This window comes from Zophobas morio, unplaced genomic scaffold (genome assembly GCF_036711695.1).
Source record: "Zophobas morio isolate AGI-343-1 ecotype UQ-CSIRO unplaced genomic scaffold, CSIRO_AGI_Zmor_V1 ptg000005l, whole genome shotgun sequence".
Classification (NCBI taxonomy): domain Eukaryota; kingdom Metazoa; phylum Arthropoda; class Insecta; order Coleoptera; family Tenebrionidae; genus Zophobas; species Zophobas morio.
The window spans coordinates 5,242,428-5,265,299 of NW_026972110.1; the positions used below are offsets into that span (position 1 = coordinate 5,242,428).

The 22,872-nt window shown below is 32.9% G+C and overlaps 1 protein-coding gene across 2 annotated transcripts in view; it reads right to left on the bottom strand.

Annotated features, from left to right (window-relative positions):
• LOC135122479 (uncharacterized protein) overlaps positions 1-22,872 on the bottom strand; it is a 100,632-nt gene that overhangs the window by 16,151 nt on the left and 61,609 nt on the right. For both annotated transcript variants that reach the window (XM_064046668.1, XM_064046669.1), the window contains exon 3: positions 16,744-19,576. In XM_064046668.1, coding sequence (XP_063902738.1) covers positions 16,744-19,576 — 2,833 coding nt within the window. The remainder of the gene's footprint in view (positions 1-16,743; positions 19,577-22,872) is intronic.

A 22,872-nucleotide genomic window follows, 5' to 3' on the forward strand; every position in this document is an offset into this window, starting at 1 on the left:
TAATGTTGTCGTCTAAGACTAAATACCAAATTAATAAAACAAGTATGTTTTGAAATATCAAAAATTGTTATTTGCTGTGTTATGTGTTAAATTTTGTAATAAAAGCTACGTTTTAAGATTTAAATATATTCCTGGAATACAATTTCATATTTGTACTTTCAGAAAAAACATGGAGTTACAACTACAGTTACTTTAAGACTAAGTCAAATTATTATTATAATTAACCCTGAGAAAGCCCTAACTAATAAGGGCGAAACATTGGTAGAATAAAAATCATACAAAAAAATTGCTTGAGTCCACAACCCGAATAAAGAAAATTGTTGACAGTTACAGATTTCTTTCGGAACTGAAGCAGCCATGTATAAATACGGATGAAGTTTGTCATGACTGAACAGCAAGGAAGTTTTTAGCAATAGAAAGATGGTGTCATCATCCATTATTAGATGCAGGATTACTTACGAGAAGCTGCGCCCCTAAAAATTTCAAAACGAAACCAGAAATACAATTTTAAAAGCATCTTTAATGTTTCATACCATTTTTACTTCCTGAAGGTAAGCTAAGGAAGTATTGTAATCGAGTCCATCCGGCAAATGGCTATTTTTATATTTTCTCGATGTGTCATGGCCCCTAGAGTAAAAAAAACAGGTCCCCGTTTCTGTCTGTCTGCCTGTCCGTCGTCCGCGACAATTTTTCTTACAAACTACCAGACCGATTGTTATCAAATTTTATATGTTTATTACGAATATCATATAGATGGTAAACCGCTAACCAAACTTTATCTAGTCATCCCCACCAACAGTGTGATGGCGGCATCTCAAAATTGTACATAGTAAATGGGTTTTAAATTATATAAAATTACATACTCCTAGACATATGGTTTATAATCTGTGTTATGCTTTTACCCGAGGCATCTAAAGTTTTATAACAATATTTTGCAGTTTAATTTTGAATCTACATATCCGAATGCTTTGAAACCTTGCAGATATTTTAAAGTTATGAAGAGCATGATAAATTTTTAATCAAAACATATTTGTTTATCCCTCCCAGAAAATTAATAAGGTCATCTCAAAATTTTGCCGAATAAATCCCATCTAAAATGTACAAAATATTATAAGTCTCTACTTGTGACTTATCATTGCGTTCATCTTTTTTTAGATTTGCTTATCCAGGTGGCTCAAAAAATTAATGAATGTGACAATTAATCTTATTTATTAAATTAGAAACGGCTTACTCCATTTTCCTGAATATTTAGTTGGTAAAATCAAATTTTGTAATTTTTAGAAAAAGCTGGATACAATTTATTGTAGTTAAGGCGAGGGAGGTTCTTTCAAAATAACCTTCGACTATTTTTTTTACCAATTTTGACATAATGTTAAAATTAACATTTCGACAAGATCGATAAGCTTCTCGTGAATAACCCTATATGTTTTTTGTTTGTATTGATTAGGCTTTACCTGTTTAAACTCCATCTTAACTTTGTTAGAAAAGAAAACCTTATAAAAATTTAAAATGTTTATTTGTAGAACACTGCTACACGCGTATTTCGGTACCTGCACAGTACCGTCTTCAGGAAAAATAATAGCTGTTATTTAGTTTTATGTATTACGTTTTCGCGACGTTTCATGGCCGTTAGAATACGAAAAAATGGATCTTCCTTCTGTCTGCTTTTCTGTCGTCTGTCTGGATTTTTATTAGATAGAATATTTCTGAATCTACTGGATCAATTGTTGTCAACTTTTTTAAATATATTAGGAATATTATGTAGATGGTAAAACGCTAACCAAAATTTGACCAATTATCTCCACCAATAATTTGATGACATCCCCCCAAAATTCTTCGGAGTAAGTAGGATTTAAATTTTAAAAATATAAAAATTTTCCCAAAAAAATTGAAATTGTACAGCAACCTTTTACACTAGCAACTGCAAAGTTGTTGCATGACTGATTACCTCGAGTGTTCGGTTTCAAACATGTGACGTGAAACTCGCCTACGTTTGAATGTCGTTTTTGGGGTTTTTTGTTTTTTATACTGTTACTTCTACTATTATTTATTACATTTTTTATTGATCAAATTTTATGAACAGTACACCCCAGTGTTTTATTAATAGTACTACACTGCACGTGCCAGAATTGACAACCGTGTCCTTGCTGAAATAAATGTTCATCGGTAATACAGGCATAGCTTTGCCCTTTATCAATGCATTCATGTTTTTTGTAGCGATTGTTAAGGCATTCCTTATCATCGACACTCCAGCCTAAATATAAACAAATGTGTTTTCGTAACATAATGTGTTCGAATTAGACAGTGGCGATATATGGGTGATTAAGGTATAATACCTTGATGAAGTCAGAAAACAAGCTCTACAAGAATCTGTCAAAAAATATATAGTGTCATTAAACAAGTTGGATGTCATAGACAAACAAAGAAATTATAGGGTGTCAAAACCTATTTATAGGATGTCATCTAGCTTTTTACTCTGTTCCTGGTACTACTTATCTATAATATTTGTTTTAATGTATAGAGGTTATCATAAATATAAATTCCGAAATTATTTTTTTTTTTCAAAGCTGCGATATTTGTCGGGCTGTACTTCAGTGGCGAAGAAAGTCCTGTCGAAATAACCTTGGACCAATTTTTAATGCACGTGCTAATAATATGTACTAAGTACAATAATGCAAATTATTTTTTAATGATTTATTATTTAATAAAAAAGCATTATACCTAGCTGTTATTTCTTACAAGCGATGCAATAGAAATAAAAAAAACTTAAAGTTGAATGATTAGGTTGCCTTTTAATTACATATAATATAAATTTATAACTTTAACCGTTACACAATCAAAGATAAATTGCAATTGATCAAAATTCCACAATGATGCAGTTTTATGACAATACTTTATTAATAAAAGTTTAGTTACTACAATGACGTAAGAGTTTAAAGCTTAACTTTACTGTGTTTTTAAATCTTATAAACATTCTTTCAGAGTTAGTGCATTTCATATGTTTCTATTTGTTTACATTATTTTATAAATAATATATGTACGTGAAGTGATATTTTCAAAACAGACTGAACTCTAGTATTTTACGAACACAATTCACTGCTATATCTGCATATTATTTTACGTGTTAACCTATTTTAAATCAAATGACAATAAATAATCATACAGACAGCATGTATTAGTTGTAATTACAGTTATTTATTACACAATTTCATTATCTTGATTACATACAATGATGAATTTTAAACAATGGATTCCGATCAATAAATTTAGGCGAGCTGGTGGTGTTGAAAAAAAGATATTTTCATTTTGGGATGTGCTAGTTCAGAAAACAAATGGCCGCGTAAAGCATAAAGTTATGAAATTGTAAAGAGGCTCCCTTCGCCTAAAAGGATAAACACAGATTTTTGATAAAGCTGCCTTGATGAAAGTTTACAAACCTAATTAAAAAGGAACATTTGATCTCCTTTTTGATTGACACTTGTCCCAGCTTAAGTGCTTTAAAAGCCTCCAGCCGCTTTTCCCTGATCATGAAGGGTAAAACCTAAATTATTCATTTATTACGTGGGTAATTGTCAGATTTTTGTGAACATCCACATGAAGAATGAAGACGCGGGTTTTGCACATCCCGCCCTAAACATGATAAATATAGGCAATAATTTATTCAGACGTACGCCTAAACCCGTATAATGTATGTCACATTACACACGAGTTAACCTACCGCCTCCAGTACGAAATATGCCCTTCCAGGGGAAGACCTCGATAAATGTCAAAGAAATAAATAAAAGTTTTCTAACTTTAGACATTAAATTTTTTTGAACCGCACAGCGGTATTACTTGTTCTGCCTTCTGGATCATAATAAAGATTACAATACAAATTAAACATGAACAAATTTATTTGATTAAAGTTGAGCTAGTTACTTATATTCCACATGCATTTCTTGTAAAGTCTAATTATGTGTAATAATATTGACACAAACTTCCAACGCTTCTGCAGCACAACAAATGCACACGTCTTGGAGTGTTTTTAAAAGGACGTTAGTTTTTGGTAGGGTTAAATATCTTAATTTTAATACGTGCAGTATAATCAAACTGAAACTGTGTTCTCTGAATGTTCTCTAGTTTTCGGACTTTTCTAAAAAATATTACTGAACCACAAAACAACATTGTATGTCAAGACAAATTTTTTTAACGAGCATAGGTTATGTTAATTGTAATGTAAGTATACAATGCAAAGATTTTTTATGGTCACATTTAATTTTTTATTATCACAATAATTTGATACCAGCAGCTCTGATTTCTTTTAGGTGGCGTCGTTAGCGTTATGACCAGATCATTAAACAAAGCATACATCTATCTATACGATGTTATGACAAATAAGCATTTGCGGTGACAATAAGTAGATACAATTTTAAGATGACGTCAATATTTTTTAGAATGGATGAATACATACATTTTGGTTAACATTTTAGTTTCAGGGGCTACAAGATGAAATATTTACAGCAAATAAATAAAAACACAGCAGGTAGCACACATTTTGATATTTTCAGGAGCCGTGAAATAAATAAACAAGAAATAAAATAAAATAATAAGAGAAAATTTTAAAACACAGTGGTAAACTTATATATGTGCATTTAATGTGCACTTTAACTATACTTAACAAATTTTTGGGATGTGAGGTATAGAAGAATTTATAGTCAGTCTTGGTCGAAACTAACGAACAAACAGTTTTGCTGATAAAATATGTACCAGCAAAACTTATCATCCAAAAAATTATAACGTTATTTCAAAATATTCGTATTGTTAACAATATTCTCAGTCGCAACTAACTTTGTTCATACAGGTTATTCTTAAAAATAAATGAGATGTAATATTGTACGCCACAGTTCCTTTGCCAGTGCCTACACAATACGTTTACAAAAACCTCTGGATACTCCGCTATTCTAATACTCGATCGTCAGATTCAAACAAAAACAATAACAGCAATAAGAAGATATAATCACAACTTTCCACTTTTACTTAGAATGCTTGGTAATTGTACGTAATACAAATATTGCTAATTATGTAGTCACTAAAATTTATCACAATTGCTGTAATAAATAAAAATTTGCTAATAATATTATCGGAAAAAAGAAAATTATTTTTAACATAATAACAATCAGCTAAATTTAAGAAAGACACATTATTTTAAATGAATTAACAAAATCATCTTGTTTCGGAAAATATGTTTGTTTTACTTCCCGAGCGTATAGTCGAGTCCATCGGGTGATTGGCTACTTTCACATTTTCTCGATGTGTCATGACCTCTAGAGTACAAGGTTTCCCGTTTTCGTCTGTCTGTCTGTCCGTCCGTCCACCGTCCGTGTAAATGTTTGTTAAACATATAATCTCCAAAACTACCTAACCGATTGTTATCAAATCTTGAGTTTAAAATCCTATACATCGAGATTTTTGAACAAAAAAATCAAAATTGCAAAACCGAATGCTCTGAAATTTTGCAAACGTTTTAAGGTTATCGTAAGCATAGTAAATCATCATTTTACAATTTTGCCCAATAAATGTCATTTAATTTATATTCACCAAATATAAATTTTGGTGATTCCACAAGCATTGTTTGTTATATCAAACCCAATTCTGATCTGAATGACTCACATTTTAATATTGTCTTGCATATATTTAATCTTAATACGTATATGGTACCTACATGTAGTCCGGTTCACTATAACTGGAAGTGGTGCGATAATTTTTGTGGGAGTGATTCATGAATCCGTGTAGATTTTCACCCTAGAGATCCAGATTTCAGGGAAAAAATCAAAATTGTATACAACATGCTCTGAAACCTTGCAAGCTTTTTAAGTTTATCGTAAGCATGGCAAATTGTTAATCAAAATTTTTTCGTTTATGGCCTCCTAAAAAATTAAGTCGTCATTTTATAATTTTGTAGAAGAAATTTACTGTTCCTTAAATTTTATAGAATTACATACTCCGTGTATGTGTAATTTAGAATCCCTGTTGAGTTTTGATCGAGATATTTGAGAAAAATTTAAAAACACTATTTTACAATTCAACTTTAAAACTGCAAAAACGAATGAAGTGAAATATTGCAAACGTTTTAGGGTTATAGGAAAGATGATAAATCGTTAATCAAAATTTTTTTCTTTTAAAGCCTCCCTAAAAAATTATGACGTGATCTTAGAATTCTGCCGAACAAATGTTCTTTAAATTTTATAAAATAACATATTTCTGCATGTGTGACTCATGAATTCGTGTTGAATTTTTACCCCTAGCATCCAGTTTTTTGGAAAAAAATCAACATTGTACCTATAACAATATGTATTTTACAATTTAACTTTGAAATTGCAAAAATCGAATGCTGTGAAATCATGCAAATATCTTCAAATATTTTGAAAGGTGGTACATCTTTAATCAAAATTTATCCGTTATCTTACATTTTTGTGTTTAAAAACTGAATATGAATTAATCAATTAGTCCTTTCCTCTGCGATGAGGACACAAAATCAACCAAATTTCATTTTCTTTTTATTGCTGATGCTTGAAAAGAATAATAGTAATAATTATACCCAAACAACATATTCTGCATATAATACCACAAGGCCCCACTTTGTAAATTTCCCGATGGACCCCCATGTCCTCAATTCGAGACTGTTTTAAAGTTATCGTAAGCATATTAATTTTTTAACCAAAATATATTTATTTCTCCGCGAAAAAAATTGAAGACGTCATCTGAACATTTTGTCGAATAAATCTTATAATAATGTACAAAATATGATGAGTCTGTACTTGTGATTCATCATTCCATTCATATTTTTGGGAATTGCTTATACAGGCTGAAAAAAAATTAATGAATGAGTCAATTTATTTTATTAATTAAATCAGGAGCATCTCACTCTATTTTTCCAGAAATTTGGGAATACAATACTGTTATTATTACACTGCAACTACTCAAATTGATATATACGAGTACACATCGTTTGCAAAAATGATGACTTGTCGCAAAATTTTGTGAAGGAAAGATTCATTTGAAACGTGCCCGAAGCATTTTACATTTACTTTAACATGACATACATATACATATTTATTATAACTTAAAGGGGCTCTCATGAAAAAATAAAATTCGCAAAATAAAATTTTATAATTTTTCGAAAAAGTTGCATATGTGTTATTGTACTCTAGAGGGGGAGGGAAGTTCTATCAAAATAACCTTCGACCATTTTTTTTTATGGAAAAAACACAATTACATATAAATAAACAAAAAGTAAACTTAACAAAAAAAAGGAACCACAAAAAAGTGTACGTCACGTTTGCAGGCGAAATTCATTTCACCATTGAGACACTGGGTAGGAGGTCAGCCACTTTGTGGTGGAGATAATAGAAAACATTTGCTAGTGTTTTACTATCTACACGATAAGACATAGTTGGAATTTCAAAGAAATCTCTGGTAGTTTCGGAGTTCAATTTTAATAAATCGCCAAATGGACAGGCAATCAAACGAAAACGGAAAACTTATTTTTAAATTTTACGAGTTGCGAAATACCAAGCAAACAGCATTAACCCTATTATACCCACCTTATAAGTATTAACCCTATTATAACCATCTTCTAAAATATACTAGTGTAAGAACTGGAGTCCGAAATGACTAATAAATGTGTACCATAGTCCGCGAAAATAATTTTAATTGTTACAAATTTCGAACCATTATCGACGACATACGATTTTGTCTTTGTTTTATTTAGAAACACAATGATATGCTCCAACCCGTATAATGTGTCACATTGCAGACAAGTAAACACGTCGCCTCCGACACCAAACAATGCCCGTGACTTGAAGGGGCTCGTCCATACTTCCGGTTTGGAATACCGTCACTACCTCACTCATTTGTACACGCAACTCAAAAACCATGACATTCACACAGCTTTCATGGTATGATAGACTTCATTATTAATAATGGGCTTTCGTTATCTTTTGGTTTTTGGAATGAAGTGCACTCATATTTACAACAGGTGTCCATTTTATACTCATTCATTCGTAATGAGGCTAAAATTCTCAGGACAGAATCGAATTTTATGGTTCATGTGATGCTATGCGATGCATAAATGTTTTCCGGATACGAGCAATATGTGTGAAACGAAATTTTATTATAACACCCACAAAGCTCCATTAAGTGATTAATTAGGTTGGCAACGCTAAGTGCCCTTTAGAGGACCGCGGCGTAATGCCCTTTAGTTTTTAATGTTCTAGTCCTAAGTCAAGTGTAAAGGAGGGTTTAAGGAAAAAAAAAATTATAAATATAGAAAAAATTGGATGCCAAAAATAAAGAACGGGTGTTATATATAATATACTAGTACATGTAAAATATTTGAACATGTAGTACAAAACATGCTTGGAGTCTGGCGAAGAAAACTACTTGAAATGTTATATGGTGGTGAGACAAAAGCATTATCCTTTACTATCTGATTTAGATACTAGGTACAGGTTTTTTTTAAATTTATAATCTATAAAAAAAACTATTACATTAAGCAGTTTGTGTAACAATTTTTACAATGTACTGTAAAAAGCATCACTTTGACTACAACCGTCATTACATATATATTCCAATAATTAATTTAAAAATACGTTTGATTTTAGGAAATTTTGGTTGAACTCTTGGTTGAACTAATATCTACTTGGTAGACCGGGCGGTGTACGCTACTAAACTAGCAAACCTGCACAATATAAGCTAGCAAAGAAGTAGATTACTATTTAATGGAAACCAATAACTAATAGTAATAATAATATTAAAATGAGAATAATGATTTTCTGAAACTTCGACACAACACGCAATCCATGAATATAATATATTGGATAAATTTGATAGTGTATTAGAAATGAAACTGAAACGAAACCCTTAGCAAGTAGCGTTGCTGCAAAAAATCTTCCTGTGGAAATAATTCTGGAATAATTAACAATGAAAAATTTCCAGTGGCACCACATCAGTGTTAATTTTGAAATAACAGGTGAGTATATATAGTTACTTGTGCAACAAAACTTCACAATTGTGAAGTGGAGCTTGCCTCTTCTATAAGCGTCAATTTTTTTGGGTTGTCATTATTTTCAAAGCAAACAAAGATGAGAAACATATTTAGTGAAGTGCTATCTTAGAGTTTCTCAAAATGTATTTATGCTGACTAATTTAAATAGGTAAGGCGATGTGTTATTAATATTATATGTCTCTCAGTTCCATCCGAATGTTTATTCTCTCCTTTTTGTTCCTACACATTCTACACAATTTTTCTATAGTTAAAATTTGAAACTCAAATTTCTGAAAAAATCGGAATAAGCTTAAAAAACCACAAACAGGAGAATTAATTATTAATAATAATTATTATTACTTTAATAGTAAATATATACTCTTATGTAAAAATTACGGCAATTTTAGTCTGTATAAAAATGAATCTAAGAATAAATTTATAATCAAATTCTAATAAGACTAATAACTTTCGTACGGTCATAGGGTCGATTTTCAATAACTTAGAACATATATAAACAGTTTTAATGCTTAAGCACTCTTATGAACTTTATTTCTTTTTTTTTTATTCACGTGATTTTTTTTTATCAATAAACTCGCAGATTTTTAAAGAAACCACATTTACTGAGTTACTAGGCAGGTGAAATTGTTGCTGACCAAACAGTGCGTCCTTAAGAACTTTTAACAATCTATCGTGACTATAGTACATATATTCAAACAATACTGTGTGATCAAAAATAAAATGAGTTAAGAGTTGGTGTTGCCTGCCAATTTTTGTCTGGTACTATTGCACTCACTTTGACGTAAATCAATGTCAACAACAGTTTTAATTATTCAGTTTTGTGACTCTGTGACAGTATCATATTCAACTCTAATTAATTTTATTTTTGATAGCACGATACGTGTTTACTATAGTGCAAATTACCCTCACCACAATAAAAACAAAAATTAAAAGAAAATGGGAATACCCGAAGTTTACATTTTATACTATACAACACTGCAATATACACGTTAGTATAATACTTTCATTTTCTAAAATTTCTTGTTTTAACTAAGATGACTTTAATTTGCACCACAGTAGACACATACACATACGATTTGAATGTGTTGTATTTAGCTAAAGTTAGAAAACACCAATCTGTTTCCCTCCATAGATTGAACACTTAGATACAAAACAAAATGACAAGACAACCAAATGTTCATTTTTTTGTTCAATAAAATTAATTAAACTTTATCCGGCGTCAGAACGACAGAAGAATAGTGATTTATTTGAATTGCTGCATATAAATCAAATTCCTTGTTTCCATATCGACAGGATTAGTTCTAAGTTCCAGAATGGTCAACTGTCGTTGATATTTTCATAACATTTTTTTTATTTGATGTGCATCTATGCATCTTACAAAATAAAGAATTTATTGGCCATATTTTCAATTTTTTTGCATTTTCGTTTTAGTTATAAATGGCCTTAACTTAAAGTTTTTAAATAGAACAAACTGTAACAGTGAATCCATCTTTAAACCCGTTGACATGTAATCTAATTGCGCCATTCTGTATTTTGTTTAATGTGGAAGTACCAGAGTGCAGTTTGAATCATTTAACATTATCATTGCGTTCAAAGGTTCTTGAATTTGTGGTTGTTGTTTTAATTGTTTCATAAAATTTTTACCAAAAAAAAAATTGAATGTTGCCATTTCTCAACATAACTCTTTTACAGAATGCGAAAATGAAAAAATATATATGGGTTCACCGAACATTAAGTCAAAATCATTTTCACTTAGAACGGAAGTCCAAACACAATGAAAATATGATCAATAATTGCTTATTTTGTACTACATAAGAACAAGCTCGCCAATTTTAAAAGAAGTCGTTTTGAAAATAACAAAAGTAAGTATCGTTTCGGAACTTTCAACTAACCTTGTGCATGTACCGAGACATTTAAGAGTTTTTACTTACAGTTTTTTTATATAAATCCGAACGTAATAAAGAATTTTTATTTCCAAAACACTTTTAATCACTAAATGATAAATCCTTTTACCAATTTTCTATTGTGAAGATAAAACAGTCACGTCCAACAAAGTTCACCACAAATCTAATTTGCTTCCATCCAACTTTGAAACAAACTACATACTGAGAATAACGAACAGAAACCTCAAAAGCTCATGCTAATGTCAATAACAGAGACATTATGTACAGTTTCACGCTAATCGAATAAATATGGTGCATAAGATGCAAACAAACATAATAGCAAGAATTAGTTCCCTCAGTAATCTATCAAAATTTCGATTAGGGACATCGCATACCTATACAAAGCAAACACATGTTTTGTTGAAAACAGTTCTTGACAATTTCAAAGTAATTGCCATTCATATCTTTTTCAGTTCTTATTCTTTTCCAATCTGTAATGTATATTAAACAAATAGGTTTCACTTAATAAGTCATCTTGTTTTAGAAAGCGATATTATTAGTTTTTGACTCAAAATTGAACATTATGATCTTTCTCTCCCAATGTCAGTGTCAAGTCTGAGGTAAGGTTCTAATCTGAAAATTACTTGAAGAATGGATGCGTCAACAATGCAAGGATTTACTTTATAACTTTACGTAAGTTGTCAGAACTTTTTGTGTTCTACGAAGCCACGTTAAACAAAAAGCAGTGCTAGTTTAACTAGAGTTACGTCGTTGAATGTTTGATTACTACATTCAAAGCAGTTTGAACAATTAAGGTTTACTTTTACCGCACAACAGAATTTTATACGAGGAATTTACAAACAATTTCATATAACAAACTTAAAAAAAGCAATATACGCTACACTGTTTCACGTTTCTTAACAATGAATTTCGACTGTTTGTTTATTTATTAGAATTTTTTGTGTATTATCCATACAATCCATACAATCTAAACAAATCATAAGAGATACATAATATTCGCACATAATTCTATAACTGTTAATTTTACTATGAAATTTGTTGATACACACTGACACTGTGTCAGACAACGAAAAAATGACAACACAAGTGTCATATATTCTCAACGAGGCAGTAAAAGCGCAGACAACAAAATAGGTAAGAAGTGTATCATGACGACATGAAAGACTTCTCAACAAAAAATTACCAAATTCACTGTAACCAAATGAAGGACAGAGATAAATGACGTCGTTTACCACTTATCCTCTATCCAGTTACCCATATTGCCACATGTTGTAGGGCCATCTTATATTAACTGAAATTTTCCTTTGACTGAAATTTCCTTCTTAAAAATGTATCATTTCTTTTTTTTTTTTCGGAAACAATAGTCATTCAATGAAAGCTTTGCACAAAGAACTGTCTAATTTACAGCTCTTTTATTTGCAGGTATTTATAAAGTATACACCTATGTTTAAGTTCAGAACGAAAATTTTTTTTCTAATGCTTTGCTGCGTCTTTCGTCTTTTCGACATCCACATTCTGTTTTGGGAAAATAATTATACAATTCTTGTCTCCAAAATAGTCAAATATAACATTGATTTAAATAATCAGGACAATACCATTTTGTATTATTTTATTATTTTTATAAATCTATACAAATATCAATAGCAGTCAATTTCCCGTAGCGTGGTAAATACGTCAAGAAATTTACTCCACTGTTGTTGTGCCAAGACAAAGTAACAATCAAGAAAATAAATAATTTGTTAGGGTTATCTTTTACTTGAAATACATCATTAAAAGTATAAATGAGGGTTTTTCCTGTAGGTCATATTAAAATACATTTCCCTTTAAGTACCTACCAAGTACAATCTTATCACCCCATTTATCGCTTAAGCTTCGGTTGTAAATACAAGTCGTAAAATTTATCTTTCATGGAGCGATGTTTCAGGCAGAAAATTTTAGAATTTTTGAATTATCAAAAGGGAAACAAACGATTTTGGATGTATAATCGTGTAAACAAAATTTCAACAAAATCTAGAGCTTCCGCCTTACTTCATTTTCCGATAATACATGAAGCGAACCACTGGCAACTAACTCATTTGTAATTACTGAGTGCACTTGCAACTAATCTAAAAAGAAGAAGCGAAACTTCTCGTCCACAACGTAAGTACTTTGTTCCAGATCAATACAGCCGCAGGACAAACTTTGTCGTTAAAGTATATGTGATCTGTACCAAGTTTAAGAAAAATGATGAGCAGCATATGTGGACAGTTTTGAAAGTGTCGTAACGGTTACCAAATTCGTGTTGCGATCACTGACTGTAACAGTTATATGTAGAATAAAATCATATACCTAACATTCTAAATTACTACACTTTTTAAAAATTAATACCTAAAGTTTCACGACAGCTCTTCGACATGACGTGAATGATTAAGTAAAGAAACTGTCTAAAGTTTCTAAAAGATAAGTTTGCAGTGGTTAGTTCGCAGTAGAAGTAGAAAAATATATCCAACCCACAAATGGGACTTTTTTTGTTAGGTTCTTTGACACTTCATAACTTTCGTTGCAGTTATCTATTACAGGAAAACATTGTTACATTTTGTGTAATTAAAACTAGAATTAATACTGGAACTTAAATTTCATAAACAAAATTCGAGTTATTTTACATCATCATAGTACTTAATTAGAGTTGTTCCTAATAAAAAAAGAACATTCCGTACAAAACCACAAATATTTTGTGAAAATAAAATCGTTTTAAAAATAAAGTCAAGAACCGAAGCGTAGAAAGACATCGTCTCTACATTTGCAGTTTGATTGCTATTTAACATGTATTTCGTTCCATTTGGCATTTTGTAGTAAGAAAGTAATGCATTTTAAATGTAATCTGAGATGCAGGGAAAGAAATTTTTACAAGAACATTAATATTTTACAAACCACCGCAACAAAAACGAAAAAGTTAAGTGAACAAATTATGCATAATAAAATCATAAATGTTAGGTGCCTCACATTGTATTTCAAGAAAATACTTGAATTACCGGTAAAGATAATTACAGCAAAATTTAATTGAATATTGAATAATATAGAATAACAGAGACAACGGTTTAAAAGTATCTGCCTCCAAGTAACGCCCCCGCTTCACAACCGAGTATATTCGCTATATAACGTTTTTTTATTTTTCTAAAAAAAAAAACATTATATGGAATATTAACATTAGGATTTCGTAAAATTTTTGACAGTGAATATAATTTTATTATCTACATCCATATGACAAGCATGTGATGTCAAAAATACTACAGATAATAATTAAATATAGAAATATTTTCGTCTATTAAATAAAAAAGTGCTCCTTTGTTTTGTGGAAATGATAAAAAAAATGCAATTCTCACGTTAGTAACACCAGTTACCAACCACGTTATCAAAATAAATAAGGTCACGTTTCATTTAATATTTTTTATTCTTCTTCAGTCATTAGTCTTCGTAACACACCCCATACCTGTTTTTCGCTTTCACAGGTACTAAATTCGCAATTGCTTTTGCAAACATTCGAGATCTTCGGAATTATATGTAACAGAATCGTTGTTATGGCAATTACATGATCATCATAACTCAAAAATTAATTTTGAAATTCTGCTTTAAACCATTAACAGTGACTACACGAAAAAAAAGCACGTTCAAATGCGTAAGTGTGTTTTCCACGTTCGCGTAAAAGTTAATTAGCTCGCTTTGCTCCTTAATTAAACCTTTTATACTTACTGGAAAACTACCACTTTTCTTTACGTATTAAACAATCAACTATTCCTTAACAGTCAACTAGGTATGTAAAAAGTACTTTTCAAGTTACAAGTTTTATTTGAAATTAAAATGTGGGGATCGACATGTGACTATATTTTGCATACATTCCGCTTACCGTTTTAATTAATTTGTATCCCAACTACATAACTAATAAGGAAGCTAATTTGTCTGTTAAACTAAATGCATGTCGCACAGTAAATAAACTTTAAAAAGTAAATTTCAGTTACTGTGTATAATAATTTAAAACAATTAGAACAACTATTACATAAAAGGGAAAGTTACAATTTTTAATGAATATAGTTTTTCTCAAATTTGTAGAAAAACTTAGCTTTCGTTATTGACGGCTAAAGTAAACATAAATCTTTGTAAAAGTAAGCTTACTTAGGCTACTCACATGAGATTAATTACACTTTGACTGAAAACAAACGCACGCATTCACTTCTTGATTAAGACTACGTTGCACCTAAATGAGATTTAAAAGAATAGTTCACATGAAGGTAACAGGATTCTTTGTTATTATAAACATATTTCTTCTTTCTTTTATATTCAAATTAAAAAAAAAAGGCATTTAATTAAGACCCACGCTAAAGGTACATAAATCTGTAACGTTGGTCCTAACGCAGCGAAAAATTATTTACCTACGAACTTGGATTTCGCTGTTATTAGAAAAAGGTATAACTACCTTCCAGTTCCTCGAATTAAATCGCAAATAGCGACAATTTGTACAAGAAGGAAATTTAAAGGTAAAACTTACATAAACGTATCTTGCAATAAGATATTCCGGTGTGTTACTGTTAAGCAATGGAAATTACAATATGTACGCTTTCACTAGTCTGTTATTAAAGACACCAATCGACTGTGCACTAAAACAAAATGTAACCAGCATTGTGAACGGATGCCAATAAAGTACTCACTCACTGTACTGTGTAATATTGTCCATTGTCTACTAAAATATATCGAATATAACATCGGTGAGTGGAGACAGAACACATCTATATTCTGTGCAGCACAATCTTTTAAAATTCAAATGCTTATTCAATAGTAAACATGTAATTTCTGTAGATTTTTCCCTAGCGGATGTTTGAAGCTAAATTTAAACTATTTATATTGGTCCTTAATTTGCAATGCGGAAAAGTTAATCAGTGCAAACAGTGCGTATGCAAATGCTACGCAGTGAGAGTTGCTGACGTTTAATGCTAATCAAAATTCATAAATTCACCCTTTTACCCTCTCACAATTTTAGACATGTTTTATGTGTTAATATGAAATGAAGTTTCAGCTTCTGCCTAGTGAAATACTACGCTTCAAACATTTCGTGAGATTCTAATTAAATAACGAAGTTAAATAAATATATTATCATATTTACTCGTATATTTCTTAAACATTTCGGTGCAGAAATGTAGGTACGTGTGTAACTAAAAATGGGAGTTAAAGAGCATTCTAACTTTTCCCGCAAGTTTGTGCTGTCTCTACTTAATGAAATAATGTGAGCATTTACTCTTAATTATCTGGAACGTCGTTAGATATAATACGATTTCAGGAGGGTTCCGAAAGAGCACGCCCTTAATTATTTTTTAAGGACTTTACGATAAAATTAAAAGATAAAATAAAACCTGAACTTTAAAAATACAATAAAAATGTGAGCCTTTATCTTTTGACAATAGCTCAAAATTATCTTCTTTTGAGTTAACAATATCATGACCAAGATGAAATTAAAAGCAGTTAGTAGATAATCTTTAATTACTAAATGTGAAAATTCGGCATCAATAACGGGTTCACAAAGCAACAGTTCATAGCGTGTGCACGCAGTGTCCACTATAAATGCATGTTAACACCGACACCAGTAGTAGTAGTTACGTACGTGAACTGTTAACGAATGCCCGTCATTTATTTCAAACTGTGTTTTATCTATCTCCGCATTTACTTCATGGAATGCGTGTGTATGTTATACAAGGTTTTGAATATTAAATCACCGTAAATGATTTTAAAATGCATTTTCATGAACGTGAAATATTTGATTGAACTCACCTTCATCCTCGACGTCGTCGTGAGCAACACTGCACTCTCTGCAGACAGCCGTCCGTTGTCCTCGCCTGGCGATCTGTTGCAAAGCCAACAGTTGCTGCTCTTCCAGTTCCATATCTTTGTATCCTTCCGGCGGACTCAAAGTCACCGCATCGACAAACTCCAACGGAGGTGCAAATTTGGGACTCTGCGGTGTTTGATCGTAACCATCGTACACATTACAGTTACAATTTGGTTCACAGCACGTCAATCGCACCATTTCATGCTGATTGCAGGTACAGACACCATCATCATCTTCGTCGTCGTAGTCGCATTCTTCCCGTATCAAGATAATGTAATCGGCGTCAAAAAATTCGTTTTTGTTTTCGTTAAACACCACTCTGTTGCTCCTCTTATCTTTGCCCTTCCCCGGTCTTTTAAGTAACGACTTTAAATTGTCTCTGTCCGGGTTATGCTTAGCTCTTTCGCCGTCAATCCCCATGTTGTTGGCGATGTTTACTCTGGTAATTAAATGGTGTTCTTTTTCGCAGTCACTATCATCGTCAAGTTCATCGTACACCTCCCAGTAACCGTTGAATCCTGAGAACGTGTCGACCTGCCGCACGTCGAACTCGCAGAAATCTCCTGCTGTAAAATCTACCGTATCAGTTCCTTCCGGTATTTCAACGTCGTTTTCGCTATCTCCACTTTTACCTTCTGTCGCGCTAACAGACTTTTGATTCTTTAAGATATTCTGATTAGCGTCGTAATCCGGCCCCTTATTGTCCTGGATTGTTGACGATTTATCGACCACCTGTTCTATGGTCTTACACTTCTTACTTTTGTGATCGACATCGACATTTTTGCTTTTCGCAAGCTCATCCGAAGACTCCTCATCAGTGATTCCGGCCTCCTTCAGTTTTTGTTCTAGGTACTTGAGACGTGACCTATTCTCATCTATCCTCTTATTGAGGTGTTTGCTGTAAAGAACTTTATTTATTTCGTCGTTGTCTTGGGAATCCGACTGCTCGTCGCTGTCATTCTCGCCGACCTCAGCAGATTCTCGTCTATTTGTTTCAGCAGCTTCCGAATTTACACCATGATTTTCATCGAACACCAAGCGGCCGTCTTTGAACCTCCAGCTCAGATGTTCGGAGGCTGGACTGTTTACGTCGCTGTTTTCGCACGAATGCTGGCCGCTGGTTTCACTTTCGTTTAGTCTGAACGCGCCGAGGTTTTGCCGGGACTTCGAGTTTGCTTGGGCCTTGGAACCACCATCGGCGGAGTCTGTCCCGTTCTTTGTTCTTCTGGGATCAGCACAGATGGAATTTTGTTGACCTGGATCGAGCGCGACGCAGACCTTGGCGGTCGAAACGCGACTGCACCCCGACGCCTGTGCGCATTTTGCGACGCCGATTTCGATCGATGGTCCCGTCGGCTGGTCCGCGCACGGACGACGTACACACACATCGCAACCGCTCTCCGGTGAACCGGGCAGATTCTCTGCGTCACCTTCACCCGCGCACTCGACGCTTCCAATGCTACTCGAAGCAATGTTTGTCTTAGCACCCTCAATTACGCGACGGTCCCGTTCATTCGCTTCGGGTCCATTCATTCCGGCACGAGCGGAGGCACCCACGTCGTGCTGAGCCGCCACCGCACCGCTACACTCGGCTGATTCAAGGACTTCGTTTGTCGTACCAGCGACGTTTGTCTTGGGAGATTTTTTTTCGTTCCCGCTGGATCCACCGGATCCTGTATCAGCGTTGTTGCGGGTCGCGGCTGCACATCTACCCTCATAGTCATTTCTTGTCGTACCAACATTTCCTTTCGCGCGGAACACTGCGTCGTTCCTACTAGATCCACTCATTCCGGCACGGATGGACGGACCCACGTTGTGTTGGGTCATGACTGCACCGCTACACTCGGAAAATGCGTGGTCACTGCTTGTGGTACCGCCAACGTTTGTAGTAGTACCTCCAATCGCGCGACTGTCAACCTGGACGTTGTTTACACCGTTACACTTGAACAACGTGTGGTCATCGCCGGTACCAGCAATGTCTGTCTCAGCGCCTTCAAATGCGCGAGGGTCCCGTCCGTTCCCGGCGGGTCCCTTCATTCCGGCACGAGCAGAGGGACCCACATTGTGTTGGGCTGCGACCGCACCGCTACACTCCGACAATGCGTGGTCGCTGGCGCCGTGACTAGCACACGAACTTGCCGATTTTCCTACTTCCACCGTCCGAATTTGTCGTGCATCGCCTTCGTCCTCTTCTACTGCTCGTCGGTTCGTATCACCGGTTTCCGTTGAACATGCATTATCGCAGTCACGGTAGGACGACCCCGTGTGACGGTCTTCCGGTTCACCGATATCTACCTGTTCACCACCGACTTCCTCGCCCAAGCACCGAAATTCCTCAGGTGCTTCCAGTATGGGAACGTCCAAGTCGTCCGAAGCCAGCGGTGCCCTCGGACTCAACGACGTGAAACCGAACGCACTGCCGACGTCGCCAGTGTCGTGGTTCGTCGATAAGTCCTTAAAGATATCCCTGAAATCTTGAAAAGACTGCTCAATTAAACGTCGTTCGAGTAAAGCTTCCGAGGGATTTAATCCTGTTTGTATTCCATTTGCGTCTTCGGTGTTCGATCGGATCGATGTTAACCCTCCCAGTATTGGCAATCTATAGCGTTCCGATACCTCTTCACCAACCGCAGTTCCGTTTTCACAGACCTCAGCCAAATCCCGGACCGTATTATCATAGTTGGCCAGTGATTTCGAATTTGCATTTTTATGGGCAAATGCACCTGACTCGTCAGCTGTGGCTAGGCCGGCAAGGTCTTCGTTGGACTGGGGCACCTGCGATCAATGGCACAACGGTGATGATAATAATCATTATAACAATTTATTTTATACACATTTTGAGTTAAACATTAAATCGCACGAGTTGTTAAGTTATAACTTAAAATATTCATTTTAGATGCAGCGATGAATTTAAATATTGTTTTTGACAGGTGCGATAGTTTCTATGTGACTGTCGAATCTAAGCGTAAATTTAATCATGGACAACAATGTGATCATAAACGATATATTTTTTAACAATGACATACGAATACGTTTCTCTTTTTATTTTATTTTCTCCAAGTAAATGCAACAAAAAAATATTTGCTAAATATTGAACTAATTTCAAACTTGTATATTAATCTCTCACAACTACAGAGTTACATAATCAATTTTTACAAATATTTTATTTTATTTTATTTAAAATTGAAAGCATTTTACTATTGAATTGAAAATTGAAACTTTAGGGATAATAATAACCAAATATTAGAATTCATAGTAATAATTAATATTATTTATTGATATGCTATTAATACTCTCAATTAAAGCCATTTGAAGTATCACAAAAAACTGTTATAATAATATTCGCTATTCATATCTGTATATTTTTAGTAACATAATTAATTTTTTGTGTAAGGAGTAAGAGCACTATTTTTTATATTTACGTTGTTTGCCTACTTGTTAGTACTCAGTGGGATAAACATTTAACTTCTACTTTATTTTACTTTGTTTTAGATGTGATATAAACTTAAAACTACTAGAATGATGAAAACAATTTTAAATATATGTACTTCTTCTTTGACGCTGTTCATAGAAGCCTTAGACACGTTCCGATGGTAGCGAACACCACTCACGCATTTTTCACGGTACAGGACGGAATCATATTTAAGAAAGCATATTTTTACTTTATTTAAAACACGAAAAACGACAAAACAAATGAAAAACACAACTGTCGTTCTCATTAGTAAATTGTATGAATCAGTTCCACAAAATTATTGCATTATAATAATGCAACACAATAAAGTTAACATCCAAATACAGCGTGGCAATCTTTGGAAGGCGACAAAGAGACAACAGTATTATTGTAAAACGATATTTTGCTTCTCATTTTTTCTGAACATGTCACGAATGAAACTTGTTTTGTGTTGCAGGAAAAATCCAGACTGAAATACGAAAAAAAAGTCGGTCATTATCAAACTTGCTATCTATAGCTACAATAAATAACAATAACCAACTGTTATTTTTATTGCTTTTTAAATTTTTTACTTGGGTGTTTTGCGTCCTTTAATTTCTTGGATTTTATAATTGTAATAAAAATATGAACAGCTTCTAAAACGTTAGAAGAAATCTCGTCTACAGCTTTGAATTTATTACAACAACATCAATAATAAAATACAACAAACTAAACTTTGAATAAAAGCATTTGACAAGTTGACAACTGTTTTTTAACAATGAAGGTAAACTGCAACACTCATCTTAAATACGTCCCATTCATTGTGTTTAGAAAATAAATTTGTTGCTTTCAGTTTCAAGGAAAAAATATATAAGCCGCAGCAATTCAGACTAAATGTGGATCTACAGTAAAAAGAATTCATATTTAAAACATCTTAATTAACTTTCACATGAAAAAATTTGGAATAAATGTTAATAACATATTAATATGTTACAGTCAACATGGCAAAATCTAGAAAATAAGAATATTTGCACGGAATACAAAATTCGTCCGCAAACACACGTAATTTGCATAAAGAATGTCTCCAACATAAATAATTTCCAATGAACGAGAATCAAGATCAGACGCGTCAATATTTTGTGGGACTAGACAAGCTCTTGTAAACGAAAACTTTTCTCCATAACAAGAAATAACTTTGTTCACGGTGACATCTCATATCACACTCATATCCTAAAATCTTGTTAAGATATGAGCGTTCGACGAAAATTCAAGAGATTTCAAATTCAACCGTATTTTCCAATCCAATTTTCTAAAAAGGACCTACGACTGTGCGACGCAATTAACTCCACCTTTAAATGACATTTTATTTACAACTACATCCATTATTTTCATTAATGTCTGCGAGTTACAAAGTTTTTCAACGTAAAACAAAGGAAAAAGTTTGAAGGCGTCATAGACGATGATCTTTTTGGTAGAAGTTGGCAAAGTTTTTTTCGTTATAATTGATATTAGCTTAGTCAGACAAAACATTTTGTTGGGCCTTTTATGGAATTTGCAAACAGTTTTTTTTTATCTCTTTGATAGTTAACACATTTTTGACCAGAAATAAACCACTCTTACCACTATTTTTCTAAAACCACTTTCACAGTTCAAGTAACACATGACGTTCTTGTTAGATTGCAATATGGTCACTTGTTCAGTTATTTCTTACATTTCAAAGGTGATTTTCTCGTCATTATACATATAGTACACTTACTGATACTTAATTTTATCGTTTGCTACAGTTCAAGAATTGTTGTCGTTGTGTATTTTGTACTCTATTGCAAACATGTTTAAAGAGAACTATCCACAATTTTAATATCATTTATAAAAAAAAGTGTACTCTAACATATGTGTTGTTACTCGTTTCTAATGACAATATACATACCTGTTCCAAAGAACGTTTTGTAACCGAATGATAGCGATTAACATGCTGACCTTAAGAACTCGCTGTGTATTTAATTTAATAACATTTCTCAGCATATATATTTGAAACTTTCTGCATGGATTTATAAAGAAACATAGTTTATAATGCATAAAATATACAAAAATCTAACTAAAATTACTACTTTATAGAAATACAAAAATTGTAATTTACGTTAGTCGTTTTTGTCAATATGAAGTATCAGTCAAAATTTAAATACTTAATAAATATATGTATATGACTAGAGCGAACAAAATGGAAAAGCTAATGTATGATTCATTAATATTTATTTAACTGCAATTCATTTTCAGATATACTTATTTAAAAAGGTAATTTTAAGATTGCTAGTCTGTGTTAACTACAGAAATAGGACATTATTTCGTAACGATAACAAACATAACGAGGCAGTCTTGAAAACATTTTGAAGACCAATTTCAAGAGTTGTAACAATTTAACTGGCACCAAGTTCTAGAAATCTTACTAGTGGTGATTTCCGGAAACAATTCCGAATTCAGGATTTCGAAAAAATCGATACGTGATTGGATGACACGTTATAAATATTCAAATTAGGTTCATCTGAGTTCATAAAATGCGATTTTCAAACAAATCAGTCTACTTAGATTACAATAACGACTAACAATAACAATAGCCGCTGTAGTTTATAGTAAATTTTCATTA